The sequence below is a fragment of the Babylonia areolata genome, chromosome 26 (genome assembly GCF_041734735.1).
Source record: "Babylonia areolata isolate BAREFJ2019XMU chromosome 26, ASM4173473v1, whole genome shotgun sequence".
In the NCBI taxonomy this organism is placed as follows: domain Eukaryota; kingdom Metazoa; phylum Mollusca; class Gastropoda; order Neogastropoda; family Buccinidae; genus Babylonia; species Babylonia areolata.
Window position 1 is genome coordinate 28,788,521 of NC_134901.1, and position 19,486 is coordinate 28,808,006.

Sequence of the window (19,486 nt, forward strand, 5' to 3'; positions counted from 1 at the left end):
TTGATTCCCATGTGAACAGGTTTGTCACATATTTGCACAATGTTTTCTTTGAATTGTCAATCATTTCTTCCATTTCTCAGTAAAACATTTTTATTGACTGATATATAAATCATACTGTCTTTTTTTGTTGTAGCTTGTGTGTGTGTGTGTGTGTGTGTGTGTTGTTTTTTTGAAGGGCAGCACATTTTGTCAAGATATTTCCACTTCAGCTGATCAAAGGATCCATGGATAATATTGATATGGCAAAATTTCCTTTGATGCTTAATGATTTTGGTTTCACAGTTTTCATTCCAGTTTACACAAGCTGAAGTATCAAAAGACAATCCTATACATATTCACCAACACATAATACACAACACATACTTTATTTGCAAAAGTGTGCACTTTTATTCATCCATACATTAGACACTTTAAGCACATACATTCCAGTGCATAGAATAGAGTTATTTGTATAAGAAAGCAAAAAATGCTTCAGATAAAACATTTTTGACACTGTAGGCAGCAGAACATTTCAGTACATATGATACATAATCATAAATCAGATTATCAAACCTGAACACCATATACAATGCTTGGCATCTTGCAAAATTGTGCACCACTAACCTACATGGAATAATCAGATACATGGCAAGTAACTGCGTAATTACTGTGGAATAATACCATATGAAAAAGTGTGAACAGTAATGCATATGACGCAACATTTTCTTAGATATACAGTAACAGATTAAAAAAAAGTATAAAAAAAAGAGTTAGCAGTGTATAACACAGAGTACATCATGTAGCTCAGCTGTGTGATGTGGAATAATACCACTAGAAAATTAGTTCATCATTGTGCACAACATGGGGTAAACTATCTTCCTGTTAAATGCTTTCAACACAATAATCTTTGGGATTTCTCATGTTAACAGCACCATTGATTCACCAGATATTTTGCTACAGGTGGACATACAACTATCTCATCAGAAACACTCAACCTGGCCAACATCAGTCACATGAACAGAGGCGACCCAACCTGACAGTTAAAGTTAAGGCACTGCACTAGGTTAAAAGCTGTGGGACAGATCTGAATGAGGCTAGGAGCATTGACGATTATGCTGCAAAGATACAGACACACTCCATCTCATAAGCAGTATTGGTTTGAAGCTGCGTCTTTGTTGGGGTGAAAGTGACTACTTGCTTCTACTTTTCTGGGGTAAGAAAGCGCATACTGTTTTCCCCATCTGGCCCTACCATCATCAGCCCCTCCAGCTCCACTGAACCTGAGTACAAAGTGATGTGGATGATGGAAGTGCTGAGATAAAGGGAAACAATTCATGGGAAAGAGGACAAAACTTCGAGATCCATGATATGACAATACACAGCATATAACAAAGTCTGAAATTCTCTGGGAAACTGTATTTGGGCAAACAAATATGAGTTACCAAACACCTGTTCTGCACATTCACACGGCTATTCCAACTTCACTTTGATCTTCCTTACCTCACAGCACCTGGATCAAATGACACACGTTTTTGGTACTGTGTTGTATTGTATTACTCTTTTCGTCACAACAGATTTCTCTGTGTGAAATTCAGGCTGCTCTCCCCAGGGAGAGCTACACTGACAGCGCCACCAAATTTTTTTGTATTTTTTTCTGCCTACAATTTTATTTGCCTTCCTATTGAAGTAGATTTTTCTATAGAATTTCGCAAAGAGACAACCCTTTTGTTGCCGTGGGTTCTTTTATATGTGCTAAGTGCATGTTGCACATGGGACTTTGGGTTATCATCTCATCCAAATGACTAGTATCTAGACCACCACTCGAGGTCTAGCAGGGGGGGGAGAAAATACGGGCGACTGTGAGATTCGAATCAGTGTGCTCAGATTCTGATAACAGAATGTTCTACTGCCTACAAGGCTGCTACATGGCAGGGTAAAAAGGGTCATACACATAAAAGCCCACTTGTGTACATATCAGTGAACATGGGAATTGCTGTCCACGAACCATAAAGAAGAAGAATAAACTGAGCGTCTGGTCATTTGGATGACACGATAAACCAGAGTCCCATGTGCAGCACGCACTTGGCGGACTGAAAAAGAATCCATGGCAAAAAGAGTGTTGTCCTCTGGCAAAGTTCTGTAGAAGAAATCCACTCTGATAGGTACACAAATATGTATGCATGTACTCAAGGCCTAAGGGCATTGAGTTATGCTGCTGGTCATCTCATCCAAACAACCAAGTGCCATACTGGTACTGGGTGGGTTGATATGAACCAAGGTAATGGGTTGATAGGAACACAACCTGACACAATATTACAGCATGGTATCTGTCAAACTGCCCTGCACCTGATTGTTCTTCAAAGCACGACATGATAGATGATGGTTTTGATGTGTTCAGACAGGCTTCCCAGAAAACATTTGTCATATCCATACCTCTCTCTCTCTCTCTCTCTCTCTCTCTATATATATATATATATATATGTGTGTGTGTGTGTGTGTGTGTGTGTGTGTGTGTGTGTGTGTGTGTGTACAGAATGGATTGTGATGAACATAACTAAAAGCAACACCTTTCTGGCAACCTATCATTATTCAGTACAGAGTCTGTCAGATTTACTGTACAGAGTCTGTCAGATTTACTTCTTTTTGACACAATATCATTATTGAGTGCAGAATCTGTCAACATAACTAACACCACATCCTTCCTGGCACAATATCACTATTCAGTGCAAAATCTGTCAACATAATTAACAACATGCTTCTTTCTGGCACCATATTGTTATTCAGAATAGAATCTGTCAAAATAACTAACACCACATCCATCCTGGCAAAATATCACTATTCAGTGCAAAATCTATCAACATAAGTAACACCACCTCCTTCCTGGCAAAATATCACTATTCAGTGCAGAATCTGTCAACATATCTAACACCACCTCCTTCCTGGCAAAACATCACTATTAATACGAGTATTCAGTACAGAATCTGTCAAAATAACTAACATCACCTTTCTGGCACATTATCATTATTCAGTGCAGAATCGATCTCCATGGTTGGCACAGTACAGAGAAAGGTTGATGGGTGTGATCAACAGACCCACACCCAACACAGCAGTAAAAGTGCAGGGTCTGACTGATTAAAAGTGATTCACACCTGCTTGGCACTGTCGCACAGGACACAGAGCAACCAAAAAAAAAAAAAAAAAAAAAAAAAAAATGTCACACCTGGCTAGAAACCAGCGGTCAGCTGGGTGCAATGGACTGTTTACATGCACATGTATGTACTTTACAATAAGAAAAAAACGAAAGAGAGAAAGTGAAAGGAAAAAAAAAACTGAAAAAAAATTACAAAAAATAAAAATAAATCATTAAATGTATAAATAGATGAATAAATGCATGCAACACCAAATCCCACGTCCAGACACAAAAATTCCAAGCCAGCAGAAACAACACCCCTGCACCACTACTACCCCTCACAACACAAGTGATGGCCTGGGAGTGATGGCCTACAGGTAACGCGTCCGCCTAGGAAGCGAAAGAATCTGAGCGCGCTGGTTTGAATCACGGCTCAGCCACCGATATTTTCTCCCCCTCCACTAGACCTTGAGTGGTGGTCTGGACGCTAGTCATTCGGATGAGACGATAAACCGAGGTCCCGTGTGCAACATGCACTTAGCGCAAATAAAAGAACCAGCGGCAACAAAAGGGTTGTTCCTGGCAAAATTCTGTAGAAAAATCCATTTCAATAGGAAAAACAAATAAAACTGCACGCAGGAAAAAATACAAAAAAAAAAGGGTGGCGCTGTAGTGTAGCGCCCTGGAGAGAGCAGCCCGAATTTCACACAGAGAAATCTGTTGTGATAGAAAGAGAAATACAAATACAGAACACACCACCACTACCCCTCACAGCGAAACAGCTACCAAGCTAACCTTCTCCCTTCTTTGTTGTTTGCTTTCTATCTTCCCCATCGATCAGGAAACCAGCACTTTTTGCCTGCTAAAGATGTGATAAGTAAACCTATACCTGACTGTCATCAGCAGCAGAACAAAGGCTCTGACAAAGTAATCCTGATCTGCTTGACAAGGCAGGTGACATCGTAGTGTTAAACCCAGAGAGTGCAGTTTGAACCTGAGGGGGGCTAGTATGAGGCATGTGTGTGTGTGTGTGTGTGTGTGTGTGTGTGTGTGTGTGCATGGAGTGAGCATGTGTATCTTTTCATTACTTCATATATCACTGACATTCTTAACATCCTTCACGCACACCATACCCCTTTCCTTCACACCTGCTGTCTAATTTATTGCAAGCGCTTCAGGCTTGGAATGAATAATGTGCAAGTAATGTCTATGGAATGTCACAAGATGGGTCACCAGAGTGTGATCTTCAAAGGTGACCCATACTTTGCATCACGCAGACTATTCCTAGACGAAATGCAATGGGTGATGACGTTTTACAGGGGGCAACATTGTACCCTGCTATTACACCCCTGAATGTTTCACTGTAAACTGTCTGTGACTTAATACATACTGACTGTGTATACCTTGTGTTTCACAAGTAACTGACTGATTGTGCATACCTTGTGCTCCACAAGTAACTGTTCCGCTCAAACTCAAACTCAAACATCAAATCTAAAAGGAATATTTGTCTCCAAATACACAAAAATACTCTGCTGGGACACATTTATAAGATGTCCACCATATATATAGGAAGTTTAAAATAATATATAAAAGCTGCAAAATTCAGTATTGTTCAATCTGAAACAGATTGTTTTTTCCTTTTGTGATTAACACAACAACAACACAATAAAAACAAGTGCCATGTACATAAAAGCAGCAAAAATTACTACTAACATGACAACAACTGTGTAACAAAGGATAAAAAGAACACAATGTGATTCCCATGATAATCTGTTCCCCTCAGATTGATCTCATTGGTCAGTTTTGGAAACCATCTCTGCTCAGGGTAATGATAAATTCATTGTGACCTGCATAAGAAACCATACTAAATATGCAGGCGTAAAACATTACTTCTGACATTCTTCATGTTGATATGGTAGATTAAAACAAAAACAACAAGACCGGAGTTGCTTGTTTCTGGGACTGTCTGCCAGGAAAGAAAATCATGAGTGCTGTAACCTTCTTTCTTTCTGTGGTTGTGGGTTGCAGTTCCTATATACACTCATGTCTGTCTTTTGACGGCCATGCCTCATTTTCGAGGGCAAGTGCTGCAAATGACAACCGACAGTTTTCAAAAGTTTGGAGAGATTCTTGCATGAGAATAAAGCACAAAATGGATTTTGTACAAGTAAAGAAAGTGCATGGAAAGCAAGTGGATAATAAAGAGTGAAACTCTGCATCTATTCATGAATTAACCATATCCAGCCGAGTCACTCAGTTGCACCAAAAGATTAACATACCACGGAGAAAGATCCAGGTCACTGTTCAGATCATAAAAGAGGGTCAAACAGGAGAGTAAAAAAACATCCTTCATGACAGATGTCAGTCATAAAGGCAAATTTCTAGCAGCTCCCTCCACTTCCGTGCTTGGGGTGAGTCCTGTCAAAGTCTCTGGGGTTGGTAGATTCAAGTCATTGGGGGGATGTGGCAGCTGCCTCACTTTGGAGTAGCAGGGGGTGGGGGGATGGGGAGGCACTCACTCAGTTTGGTATTGTGACCAAGTGATTTTTTGTCGTCAGTAGGGGGCTTAGTAGGTGGTGTCCTTAGTATGTTGAATCAGAACAGGCACTACTGAACACCACCAGACTCAGCAGCAGTGCAGCGTCTCCTATCGTGTGTGGCCTCCTAGCGACCTAAACGCTGATAGCTCCTTGTAGACTGCTGGTGCTGTAACTGTGACAGACAAACCCAGATGTGGCCGTGTACTGGGGGGACTCAGAATGAGCGGCATGAGAGTAATGCTACTGAAAACAATGCAGAAAAGGGGGCAGTAACACAATGTCTAAAAGAAAAATTCTGGCAATGATGCACCAGTACAGAGAGAAAACACAAGCACTTATAAAAAGAAGATGCTATCACCAGATTTTCAATGACTCCCAGAATGACTACATTACCTTCACAGAGCCTGCACAGAATCCAGCCAGGCACCAGAACCTCTGATGATGAACTGTCCACAGCTCTAAAGACGGAACAAGAAACCATGCAGCAGCAACAAAAGATTGACTTCAGATGAGGCAGTACTAACACCTTAGAGCGAGGATACAGAAAATATACCTACACTTTAGTGAGTTCTCACAAGCTGCTGAACCTGTATGTGTACAGCCAGAACCAGCATATGAAAAATTTCCAAATCTGTGGGAAATAACTGGTCCTTTTCATGATGACCTTGTTATTGTTTCGGTTTATTAAAAGTTTGACTGATCAAATAAAAAGGTAAACGGATGGAAAAAAAACAATCCTCAAAAACTCATAACTTCCCAATCAATTTGACTAAAGGAATCAACGACTGGAGTATCAAAATACCATATGTAAAACCAGCAGTTTCTCACAAACAGACAAACCTGTTTATATCACATGTAGAAAAACAGTTTATATGACACAGTCAGTGCACAGCAGCTCAGAATTACCTGCTGCAAATCCATACCACTGATGTGCATACAAACAGGATTTTTCACTGAGAAGGAAGTCATAACCCTGTCTACACCTTTCTCCTCCTCCTTCACACACAAACACCAAAGCACCACCTCTCACAATACAATGTTGTCAGATACTTGAACACACATGTAAATTACATTCTTTTTTAATTAGGTTCTTTGTCATTGACTGTAGTTTTCAAACCCTAGGTTGATAAGAAGTTATTCAGTACTTTATTTTAACAATCATTATTCATCTTGAGCATATATCAATATTTATATTCGTGGATATGCAATGTTATAACACCTTAGATGAGGAGGGTAATATCAAATATGTAGACATATGTTGGCGATTCCGGAATATATGAAAGCAATGCAACAATCTCTGAGGAAGCCCTGCAAAGATGGAAGACACTTTTCTTGCATCACTGATCAGCTTCCGGAATTGATGGAATCACAGTTCTTCTTTGTGGGTGGATTTCTGAAAGCAGCACACACACACACACACACACACACACACACACAAACACACGCGCGCATGCACACACACACACACACACAGAGTGAGCAAAAGCAAGCATCAACAGAAATGCACTTACATCTATAACACTGATGTCTTTAGCAAACCCATATTCCTGAATCACTCTGACCAATCACAAAAAAAAAGGAAAAAAAAAAAGAAAAGAAAATCAGAATCCTGTACCCAGCACTAATAGCAACTTTTTTTTAGGTATGGTCGATTTCCTCTGGCAGGTGGCCTCATGGCAACACAAGACAGACAGACTGCTGGTGCACTTGGACTGCAGCAGAATGAACCTGCATTGTGTGTGCAGAAGCCACAACATATAAACTGTGCCATGAAATGGGGCAGTAGGAAAAAAACAAAGGAGAAAGAAAACTTGTTTATATGCTGCAATGTTTTTTCTTTTTTTTTTCCATAGGGACCTCCTTCTCTTTTGTAATTTCATAATGAAAATAGAAAGAATAAACAAATGCTTTAAACTACAACACCGATTGTTCCTGCTGGGTTTTTTTTTTTCTCTCTTTAAAATAACAAAGAAGTCACATACCAGATTTTTCATACATTTGTTTTCAAGCATATCTTTTTCATAACTTTTCTTCTGAACAGAATTGTTTTTCTATTCACTTCTGATTTCACCTAAAATGATTTATCCACCACACAGTACAACATTTTACCTTCTTCAACCTCCTACATTCACACACTGAATCGTAGGAGTCTGTTGGATGTTGCAGCAGTTCAAAGTCACTGCCGACGACTGGCTTCGATTTCAGTCTCTTGGACAACTCCTGAAAGCAGAGACACATAAGAATGTTATGAAATGTGTTTATGTCTTTTTAAGACAGAAAAAGACACACCTTATGTCAGATAAAGAGATGTCTTCTAGAGGAGGAGGAGGAGGGGGGGAGGAGGAGGAGGAGGAATCAACAAAAAAAAAAACAAGCAACAACTTTAAGTTGACTTACTACACCTGGCATGTTCCATCTCTACCTTTTCTTCTTCTTCTGCTTACCGTTTTCCCCTTTAAATGTGATTGATATGCTTCTCATTTTATTTTATTTAATCTCATGAAAATCATGAAATTATCATCTGAAGTCCCTTCTTTTTTATGTGATTGATATGCTTTTATTCTTATTGGTTGTTAATATATATATATATATATATATATATATATACATATATATGTAAATCATGTAATTATTATCTGAAGGACCACCTGTCTTTGTGTGATTGATACACATTTAACTCTATCTGAAATTTCTCCTCCCTAACCCCCACTCTCTTCCCACCCCATGCCACCTTGCTTCTGTTTGCCAGTGTGGTGCTTTCAGTGAATGTGTTTCGGTCTTGGGTAATATGCACAGGTGCACATGGAAGGGTGAACAAACAACATGACAACAACATCCTGCCTTTCTCAACACTTGTGCAATTAACCCTCTTTGTTCACTAAGTTTTGTTCTCTTTGTTTGCTCATGAGCTGCATGCAACTCCCATGTTCAGATGTTTGTACAAGTGGGTTTTTTACACCCCACCATGAAGTGAACCACACTCTGTTTTCCAGGGTGTGCTTACTGGGTAGGTTCTCGTTTCCATTACCCACAAGACAACGCTGAAATGGATGACGGGATCTTTAACGGACAGATTTGATCTTCTGCATGTGTATACACATGGAGGGGGTTCAGGGCCAGCACTACTAGCACGTCTGCACATCTGCTTACTTGGGAGATCAGAAAAATCTCCACCCATAACCCACCACTGAGATTCAAACCTAGGACCTTGAGGACTGAAAATCTACCGCTTTAACCATACATCTGTTGTGTCTTCTGCCTCTGAGAACTGGAGACAACTCTCTTCAGAACAAAGTATAAAAAGAAAATATTTTTAAAAAGAACGAAAAGAAGAAAAGAAACCACACAAACATTCAATGGATAATGAACAGGAAAAAAACAAAACTAACAAAGACGTAGACAATAACAGCAAAACACAAACATGCAACCAACCTCGAAAAGTTTGACATGGTAGCACAAGATTTCAGAAGGATGTAGATTCTCTCTTGCAAACTGCTGCGCATTCTGTGCAATTTTCTGAGCCTGCAAACAAGCAAGATGTTGACAACATTTCTGCAAGACTGGCAAACATCAAGGGAAAAAGGAAACCCGACAGATAATAAGAAACAAACAAACAAACACACAATCAATCAACAAAACACACAAAAAGAAGAAAAAAAGTATTCAACATTGAAAACCTGACATTGAACTAATTTTTCTTAAAGAAAAAAAAACAAAAAGAAAAAAAATATTGAACACAAAACAACCTGATAAAATTTCATGGAATTAATCCAGTTACAACAAAACTAAGGTAAGCACAAACTGCCTGCTGTTTTTTTTTATTACTGATCCTTTTTTCCTGGTGTTGTAACCTATTTGTACCTCCCCTTGGTTTTTACCCCAGGGTCAAATCTGAGAAACTGAAGTGAACTGAACTCAAAGCAAACCTCTTCATCATGATCACGGGCCCACTGTATCTTCTCCAGAAGGTCACTGAGGTCGTGCTTGATGGGAATGTAGTGTTTCCATGGTGACAAGCGTTTGTAGAAGTGCTCGTAGTACTCTGACTCCTGCTTCAGTACAACAGAATCACCCGCCATAAGGTACGGAAATCGGTAGGCAGCAACTGTGCCATCAATGTTGAGTTGGTACTTGCTCTGAAAACAATGTGCACGTTGAATTCAGTCGTTGCACAGGAAAGAAAGCACCATTTTCAGAAATAATAAAAGTTAAAATTATGAATACAAAAACATACCCAAAAAGGGGATTTTTCCTAAACATATTCATTTGTTTGGGATAAGGCAAAATGGAAAAAAAAAAAGAAAGCAAAAAAGACCCCCAAAACAGGAGCAACAGAAAATTTCTTGAGAGTGAAATTTCAGGACTAAATAAGGGTAGGCACTTCAGTTAACTTTCCAGGTAGGACACATCAGTTAATTATGATACAACTCCTTAAGAGGCGCTACAAAAACAACGCATTAAACCCACCCATATTCATTCCTAACACCTGACAGCAAGGTTCTTGTACAAACCTTCCCCCTCCCTGCACATTCTAACTTCCAAAAGTGTTTACACTCGGGTCATACCCATCTCTACCACTACAAATGAAACACATTTCTTACACTCACAATCAAGAAATCATTCTTCCGAGACGCTCACCTTGAAGAAATCATTCTTCAGTGACGCTTACCTTGAAGAAATCATTCTTCAGTGATGTTCATGATCAAGAAATCATTCTTCAAGTGACACTCACCTTGAAGAAATCATTCTTCAGTGATGCTCACGATCATGAAATCATTCTTCAGTGACACTTACCTAAAAGAAATCATTCTTCAGTGACACTCACCTTGAAGAAGTCAAAAAACGACACAGGTTTCACGGTGGGTCCATATTTCTCCTCATTCTTTGGAAAGAAGAACATGAAGGTCAAGGCTGCATCCACCATGTCAGGGTGTTTCTGACTGAGCTCTGCCAACTTCAGCCGCTCTTTGCGACTGTCCCGGCCTCGCCAGAAGGCGATCTCTGACTTGTCTGCCCATTTCGGACCGGTGTTGGCTTGAACTGAGAAGATATCCAGGGTCACCCTGTACAGAATTGATCAATATGTAAAATAGAAAATAAAGCAATATGTACAGAGAAAGGAATATGTTCAATAAAATGCATGAGTATCTTCATGCTTATATGGTAAAGTATACAAGCTGATTTACCTCACACATGGCCATGCCCACACTCACACCCTAATTACACACTTTTTTTTTGTTAATGACAGTTTTTTTCCATGTGAAATAAACTTAATGAAATGTATTCACTGCAAGTGCTAATATTATAAGCGAAAAAATTCACTGAACATGACAAATCAGAAAATAACCCAAACCACCTTCAATCTAATCTACAGAATGACACATTAATTCAATGGTACAGCATATTTTTCCAAACTGTTTAAAATGACTTTTTTCTCAGGCATAAACACTATTTACACAGCATGACACTACTCATAATAAACCTACACAGTGCAAAATAACACTACAGCTATTCCTAACTTAACTATTGTTAATACCCTCTAAAAACTTCCTGCCAACTCTACCCTCTGGCATTCAAAGCAACCCTCCCAAATCTTCACCTTCACCAATCCCTTGGTGTCTGCTGATGTCGTTGGGACACCGGTGAAGACATGGCCACCACTCTCCTCCACCTGTCCCTGTCCTCCACTGCTCTCTGGGATTCTGCCAGGTTCATGCCTGTCCATTCTTAGATATTATCTACCCAACTCTTCCTCTGTCTTCTTCATCTGTAGCTTCCTCTGACTGTCCCTTGCAAGCTGGTCTTTGCAAGTCCTGTTGAAACATGTCTGTGCCACATCATTTTCCATTTCTTGATGCCTGTAAAGAGGTCATCATGAGGTTCTGTTTATTGCTTGTTAGATCTTGCCATCAATGTCATCCTCAAAACGCAGATTGGTGGTTGTTCTTCCCCCAGTAGAAACTTTGCCTTCATGATCTTCCAAGGCATCTTCCATAATCCCCTCCAGAAAGACACTGAAGAGGGTGGGTGACAACTGGCATCCCTGAAGCACTCCAACCATAGTGTGAAACAATTCTCCCTTGTTCCCATTCAGGAACACAGCGATTGTGGCCTTGCAGAATTGTTTGATCAATTGGACAAGGCTGGCATTGGTGTTGTATATCCTCATGCAGACCATAAGGCAGCATGCCACACCCTGTCGAAGGCCTTATTCAAGTCAACAAATACGTGATAAAGGTTTTGTTAGTGCTGGAGGTACTTTTTACTGATTATAAAAATATCTGATTATCTGTTTGTTGGTGCTCCACCCTGTCCGGAATCCTGCCTTCTGTTCAGCAATGATCATCTCTGCTTCAGGTTTCAGTCTGGTCAGTAGGATTTTCAGCATAACTTTGCTTGGATGGTTTATCAAGCTGATGATACGATAGACCTGGCCTCTCAAATCTGCATAAATTAAACTCTTTCACCGCAAAGTTTCTGTGTGAAAACACTCCCCAATGCCAAATATTTTTTGATATGATGCTTTCAGTCACAGGCATCGGTTCATGTCAAAACAACACAATGAACTTGTTCACTTCAAACTCCACCTGGGCGCAAAGGTTAGTCATTGTTCTATTGGTGGGAAACTGGCTGCAGCTGTTGAGCTTTGTTACAATGTGAAAAATGGTCTTATTAACATGACCCCTTGATGTCAACAAACGTCACCTGTGGCGGTGCACTGTCTAGTCAACTTACGTTGCCTACTGGGGTGAAAGAGTTAGAAGGAAAAAAAAAGATAATTAGCAATCCTACCTGCCAAGCATCTCTAAAGTGGCTTCTGTGATGTCATAAGTGGGCATGATGATGTCATAGGTGGTGTCAGAGCCACACCAGGACAGGATTGGAACAGCGCCCTGATCGGGTTTCCGCTGCTCCAAAGGCCAGTCACCCAGGTTGACAAAGAACTCCACATCAGGTAACCGCACCTGAACGTACACCCACAAGAACTGTGACTGCTGTGGGGACGGTGTGTGTAGGGGGGGTTAGGGGGGTGGAGGTGGGGGGGGGGGGTGAGTGCTATGGGGATGAGGGAAAAGGTGGTGGTGGAAAAAGGGGGGTGGGGGTGGGGTGTGAGTGCTGTGGGGATTGGGGAAAGGAGCTGGGGTGGGGGTGAGTTGGTTGATTAGTCTTTTTTCTTTCTGTATGGCATTGTTAGTATTTGTTTTTAAATCTGTACACCTTAATATATTTATGTGTAGGCTTATGATTATGTGTGTGTGCCAGTGTGTGTGTGTGTGTGTGCAAAAGTGCTTATGCTTGAACTGTGAGTGTGTATGTGTGTGTGTGGAGGGGGGGTGGGGGGGGGGGAGGTATTTACAGATGAAACTGTGTGTACACATATGTGCTTTAGATTTATTGAGCATCATTTTCTTCAAATGTTGGTTTTCATACAAGCACTACTTTAAAAAACATTTTTTTGTTTGAGTCATAGTTATGTGTATAGTGCTCCAAAAATATCCTTAAATAATGTTGTCTTTTTCCTCTCATCCAACTTATGTGTTTGCATGTATATTCACACACACACACACACACAAACACACACACAAACACACACACACCCCTTTTAAAATATAGCCTTCATTTAGAATGCAATGAAAAACACTAAATATTTTTTTTTAATATAAAAAAGAAACAATAAAATGAAGGAAAAATACGTCTAGATCTCTTGAAACTTTGGCATCAAGTCTGGGGACAATTTGAAAAGGTTCATGAAAACTTTGGAAATCCTGGTTCAGACATGTTGCACACAGTACACATGCAAGAATCACACCCTATCATGTACCAGGAAAATCAAATCAACCTACCGCAATATCGGACACGTTTTCTCCGCCTTCCATAGCTTCACATACCTTTCTGACAAGCGACATTAAAATGGCGTCCATGAACATTTTGAAGTCCACAATGTCTCCGTGTGTTTTGCGATACACCTGACAAGGAAAAAAATTGTTTTGATAAAAACAATAATTGTGATTTGTTATATATCAAACTTCAATGTCATACATTTCGCATGACAAGGGGTTTAAACTGAATACACACACACACACACACACACACACACACACACACACACACAGAACAGCTCACACACTCATGTCCTTGCACTTTCACAAGCAAGCCCACGTACACACTTTCACCTTCACACACTTTATACATGTTTCAATGAAAAAAAAAGTTTCAATCACGCAATGTTACTGACATTCTCTTTTGATTCACCATTTCACAAAGCATTTTTCCTGCTTCTGCTACAAGCCACCTCTGTTCATGGCAAATGATGTGAGTTGTATGGATTATCATGATTTTAGTGATCCAGATTAGTATCTCAGTCTTGGATATTTTGGGGGAGGATTTTCTGCTATCGGGAAATGTGGTAAAATTACATTTAAATAACATACTTATATCTTCTGCAGAATTTTGCCAGAGGACAATACTTATGTTCCATGGATTCTTTTTCAAGGGACCTTGGTTTATTGTCTCATCTGAATGACTAGACACCCCGTTTGATTTTCCAGTCAAACTTGGGAGAAAGGGCAAGACCAGGATTCAAACCCGGGTCCTCACGGACACTTTGTTGTCAGATCAGTGTCTTCATCATTCTGCCAACTTCCTCCAAAACAGTTGACATGCTTCACAAAGCCTGTACCTTGCTGTCAATGATCTTGTTGTGACACAGACTGTGACAGCTGACATGCTACACAAAGCTTTGTAGTGGCACAGAAGGTGACAGTTGACATGCTACACAAAGCTTTGTAGGACACAGAATGAGACAACTGACGTGCAACACAAAGCTTTACAGGACACAGAAGGTGACAACTGACATGCTACACAAAGCTTTGCAGGACACAGAAGGTGACAGTTGACACACTACACAAAGCTTTGCAGGACACAGAAGGTGACAGTTGACACACTACACAAAGCTTTGCAGGACACAGAAGGTGACAACTGACACACTACACAAAGCTTTGCAGGACACAGAAGGTGACAGTTGACACACTACACAAAGCTTTGCAGGACACAGAAGGTGACAGTTGACATGCTACACAAAGCTTTGTAGGACACAAAAGGTGACAATTGACATGCTAAACAACGTCTGTACCTTGTGGTCAATGATCTTGTTGTGACACACACTGTGACAGTTGACATGCTACACAAAGCTTTGTAGTGACACATATTATGACAGTTGATATGCTACACAAAGCTTGTACCTTGATGTCAATGATCTTGTAGTGACACACACTGTGACGGTTGACATGCTACACAAAACTTTGTCATGACACATACTGTGATGGCTGACATGCTACACAAAGCCTTGTAGTGACACATACTGTGATGGCTGACATGCTACACAAAGCCTTGTAGTGACACAAACTGTGATGGCTGACATGCTACACGAAACCTGTACTTTGTTGTCAATGATCTTGTAGTGACACAGATGACAGTTGACATGCTACACAAAGCTTAGTAGTGACACAGATGACAGTTATCATGCTACACAAAGCTTTGTATTGACTCACACTTTGTCAGTTGACATGCTCCACAAAGTCTGTACCTTGTTGTCAACTATCTTGTAGTGACACACACTGGGACGTCTGACTTGCTACACAGAGCTTTTTGTGACACTGATGATGACAGTTGACATGCTACACAAAACCTGTACCTTGTTGTCAATGATCTTGTAGTGACACAGACTGTGACGGCCCCGGTTGCTGAAGCGGGAGATGGCATCCGGCGTCACCAGATCCATGTCAATGACGGGAAAGTGACTGACGTCAAAGTCAATCTGCTCGTAGGACGAGGGACACTCAAGTTCCTGGTACCAGCGCGTCAAGTTCTGCACTGGGCAGTTGCATTTCTCCTGGTATACAGGCCCTGGAAAGAACACATCAGTTACAATGTCATAATTCTTGGCCAATATTTGGAACAAACAACCTAACTTAGAGTCATATTTTTACTAAAAGTTTTCACTTAGAGTTACATTTTAAAATCCATATGTCAGTGGCCCTGATAAGACCAATCTCCACATCCACTACAGTGCCAGGCCTTCAATAAATCTACATGTTCTTTGTTCACAACCCTGACATTGATAATTTAACAAGATTCTCAAGGAATGTTGTCTTTGGGGTTAAGGATGAAGTTTTCCTGAAATCTCCCACTGTCAATGCAGTTGGAACACACACAGGAGATAAAATATATATGCATAAACTTCACAAAGATGCACTGAATATTTTTTAATGAGTCAAGGGGAAGGGGTAGGTGGCCTTACAGACACAATTGGGAATCATTCACTGGTTTAGCATTTTCTCCAATGGAGAGCCCTGTTTGTCATGCCTGACATGATTACTATTGTCATTCTTATCATTAAACCAAGTATTAATATAATGTATTCATAGTATAACGCATTTATGGAATATCATCAATATCTTTTTTTTTTTTCAATGAAAGTCAGAAGCTATCATTATTTCAACCCTAATATCAACATACGCACTGGTGCACACTTGTGTGTACCTTTTCAGGGCAAAGTATATGTTATCTTCTTCTTTCTTTGTGGGCTGCAACTCTCACATTCACTTGCATGTACACGAGTGGGCTTTTACATGTATGACTGTATTTAACCCCACCATGTAGGCAGCCATACTCTGTTTTCAGGGGTGTGCATGCTGGGTATGTTCTTGTTTCCATAACCCACTGAACACTGACATGGATTAGAGGATCTTTATAATGTGTACCTGATCTTCTGCTTGCATATACACACAAAGGGGGTACAGGCACAAGCAGGTCTGCACATATTTTGAATTGGGAGATTGGAAAAATCTCCACCATTTACCCACCAAGCGCCGTTACCAAGATTCTAACCTGTGACCCTAAGATAGAAAGTCCAACACTTTAACCACTTGGCTATTGCGCCTGTCAGGTGTACGTTATAAACTCTTCACTGATTTTACAGTATACTTATCTGTAGATACTTCTTTGTCTCCCATTCTGCTTTACCTTTCACCTTGTAAGGAGAGTCTGCCACATGCTCTCCATTGTACTTGATGGAAATGACAAGGTTTTCAAAGGCAGAGAATGGCTTCATCCTGACGATGTATACCCCATCGTGACGATCCAGGACATCCACTCGTACCCGCACTCGCTCCTTGTTATCTTGTGTGATGCCCACCTGAAATGCGTTTTCACCGATGGAATCTGTGACACTGCAAAAAGGGAATCCAAAGACAGCAGAGTCACTTTCATGCAGCAATGATCATCAAAATTTAATTTCTAGTTTGTGATGTGACTTAAGATAATAAAGAGTTTGACGGGTACTTCCTAAAGTTATTAACACACATGCACAAACACTCACATTGTGGAGAAAATGTTAAGAAAGGAAATCATTTTGAAATGAGTGCTTCTTACACAAACACATTCACACCCACATGCATGTAAAAAAAAAATAAAACAAAGAATGAAAAGAGAAACTCTTTGAATCAAATAATAAGATATTTCAAAACATAACGCATCTCCCTCAAGTAAGTTGATTCAAAACCAACCAGTAACCTGTACATCCAAGCTCACACCTGTGAGCCTTCCACATGAAGGAGAAAAAGATGTTAACAACTCCAAAGTTTAGTGCAGTGATCATCCCCATCTATCAACTTAGAATGAATGGAGTCTTTTCAGCCTGCTCAAATCAAACTGGGAAAGTGAATTTTAGAAGTGACATAAACGAAAACAAAGTTTGATTGCTACAAATCAGAAACTGGTACAAGTCAGAAGTCTAATGACTGCTGAGCAAAACAAAAAAACAGTTAATTAATTAACTCCAAGGAGTCTCAGCTTTAGTCTTTCATAATGGAGAGATGTTAAGTGTGTGACTGCCAAAAAAAGTAAATGATGGCCATTAAATCCTGGAAGGTCCTATCAGGCTTGCTTTCCCTTGTTGCCAAAGTGTTGCTAATTGTGCAGGAGACTTTTTTCTTTCTTTAAGTATGGCAGTCAGTAAACATCTTTCTGTCACCTGAAGCGTACATGAACCCCCCACCCCCATCTTTTTTAAGTATCTCTCCACTGATATGTATACTATGTCCCTCCCTCTAACCTTACCAAAGACTATAAAACTGAGTAACTGACACTTTCAGCCAGATTGGGTCTCAGACATTTGACATGACTCTGTGAGCAAAACTCATTAAACAGTGAAATTTCCACTTAACTATGGATGAAAAGTCTTTCTCAAACAAGACAGTTTCACTCCTGACTCCATCTCCTAGTCCTGTGTGCCAGTATATGGGTCTGTCTTGCACACATGTGCTGCACACTGAACCACTTCTGCACTCCTTCATTCATTCTGTTTCAGTAGCTCTCTGTTTCATAATGTATTGTGTTCACCATTCTGCATGTTTTGAAAGCATGAATAATCTGTGCACTTCAAATGCAATTACTGCTGAATCAATAAAGATGAAACCACACTGATTGATCTGATGGTTCTGCTTTGCTTAAAAATTACACAAAGGGAAGCAACCACATCATTTTGTACAAATGAATTCTGATGGGGTCATTACAGAATACATTTCAGTGAACAGATAACCTGTTCTAAACTGTTCCAAACTCCCAACAACATGTTGTCAATACTGTATAAAGCATTTCCATATGGTATCCAGGTTGGAAATTTGAGGCCCACTTATGAGAAAAATCTACTAATACCAAGTGCTAGATCATGGCACTTCACTACAGAAATACTTATATTCAAACAAGTACACTGAAAGTTTCAGTGTCAAATGGTAAGAAAATAAACTAAATGTTCATTGTATAAATTTTCAAAAACAACAGTTTGCTTTTTCATGGAAAGGATATAAGAAAATAAGGCAAGATGAAGAAATGATAGTTCTAATCAATAAGAAGAAAGCAAATCTATCACTGTACTGAGAAATATGAATGACTAATCGTGACAAAGACATAACATAAATATTTCACTTAGTGGATGACAGAATCTAGTCTAGGGCTTTTGCCAGTTTTGTTGTATACGATACTATAGAAAGAGGGTGTGGGAGTGTGGCTGGAGGGGAAAGTACGAGACAGACTCAGAGAGAGAGAGAGGAGGCGGAGGGTTGAGAGAGTGAAAGACTGAATGATATAGGGAAAGAAAGGGTTGGGGGTCGGGGGGTCGAGGAGGGAGGGGGCGGGAGGGGTGGGTGGGGGGTGGGAGGGTCTTTTTACATTGATCAATAAACGAGAGCGATAGTTGAATAAAAAAAATTAAAATTAAAATTAAAAAAAAACGAAAAATAACTCTGTCCTCACGTATTTCCATTCGTGTCCACAGCTTGGATATAGAAATACCGCACAGGCACGTTGAAATGTGATTTTAAACCAGGCCCCGACACTAAACATCGTTTGGGATCTACTTGCAGCGCATCACCAAAATCTACGAAAAAAGCCGCATAGCAGACGACATACACTAAAGTTATGCCAAGTTTACATCTGAGTTCACGAAAAATCGTTGCACAAATTTTTCGCATGGTTCAGCTCTAGTGAGATCTTACTTTCTCAATGTGATATTCTGATAACTGACGGACCGATGAAACTAAACACTTAACGAAAACATATCAATGTCAACAGATCTGCAATCCTGATCAACCTGTGCAAATTTTAACCAATCATTTGACGCACACTTGTCGCTTCAGATTTGTCCAAAATCACACGTGACATCCTGTTGGGTATTCTGTTTGTTATTTATACAGAATGTCATTGGTAAGAAAATTCCAATTAACACCTTGAATTTTTAGTAGAATTTCTCTGTATTTATTTTTCCTTTAAATAAATA

At 40.0% G+C, this 19,486-nt stretch overlaps 1 protein-coding gene across 1 annotated transcript; it reads right to left on the minus strand.

The window, feature by feature from the left end:
• Positions 1-363: 363 nt before the first annotated feature.
• On the minus strand, positions 364-19,310 carry LOC143300371 (protein O-glucosyltransferase 2-like). Its single transcript, XM_076613988.1, has 10 exons — positions 18,964-19,310; positions 16,675-16,880; positions 15,344-15,555; positions 13,539-13,616; positions 12,442-12,614; positions 10,475-10,712; positions 9,576-9,785; positions 9,082-9,171; positions 7,759-7,869; positions 364-7,042 (listed from the first exon to the last, which is right to left on the minus strand). The coding sequence occupies exons 1-10, from the start codon at positions 19,179-19,181 to the stop codon at positions 7,016-7,018; spliced, it is 1,563 nt and encodes a 520-aa protein (XP_076470103.1). The 5' UTR covers positions 19,182-19,310; the 3' UTR covers positions 364-7,015.
• Positions 19,311-19,486: the final 176 nt, after the last annotated feature.

Excerpts from the sequence above, each read along its gene's own strand:
- LOC143300371 (XM_076613988.1), bottom strand. The coding sequence starts at position 19,181 with ATGCGAAAAATTTGTGCAACGATTTTTCGTGAACTCAGATGTAAACTT. Across the intron at positions 10,713-12,441 it reads ACTTTAGAGATGCTTGGCAG|GGTGACCCTGGATATCTTCT; the intron begins GTAGGATTGCTA and ends AATTCTGTACAG. Across the intron at positions 9,172-9,575 it reads CCCGTGATCATGATGAAGAG|GCTCAGAAAATTGCACAGAA; the intron begins GTTTGCTTTGAG and ends GCTTGTTTGCAG.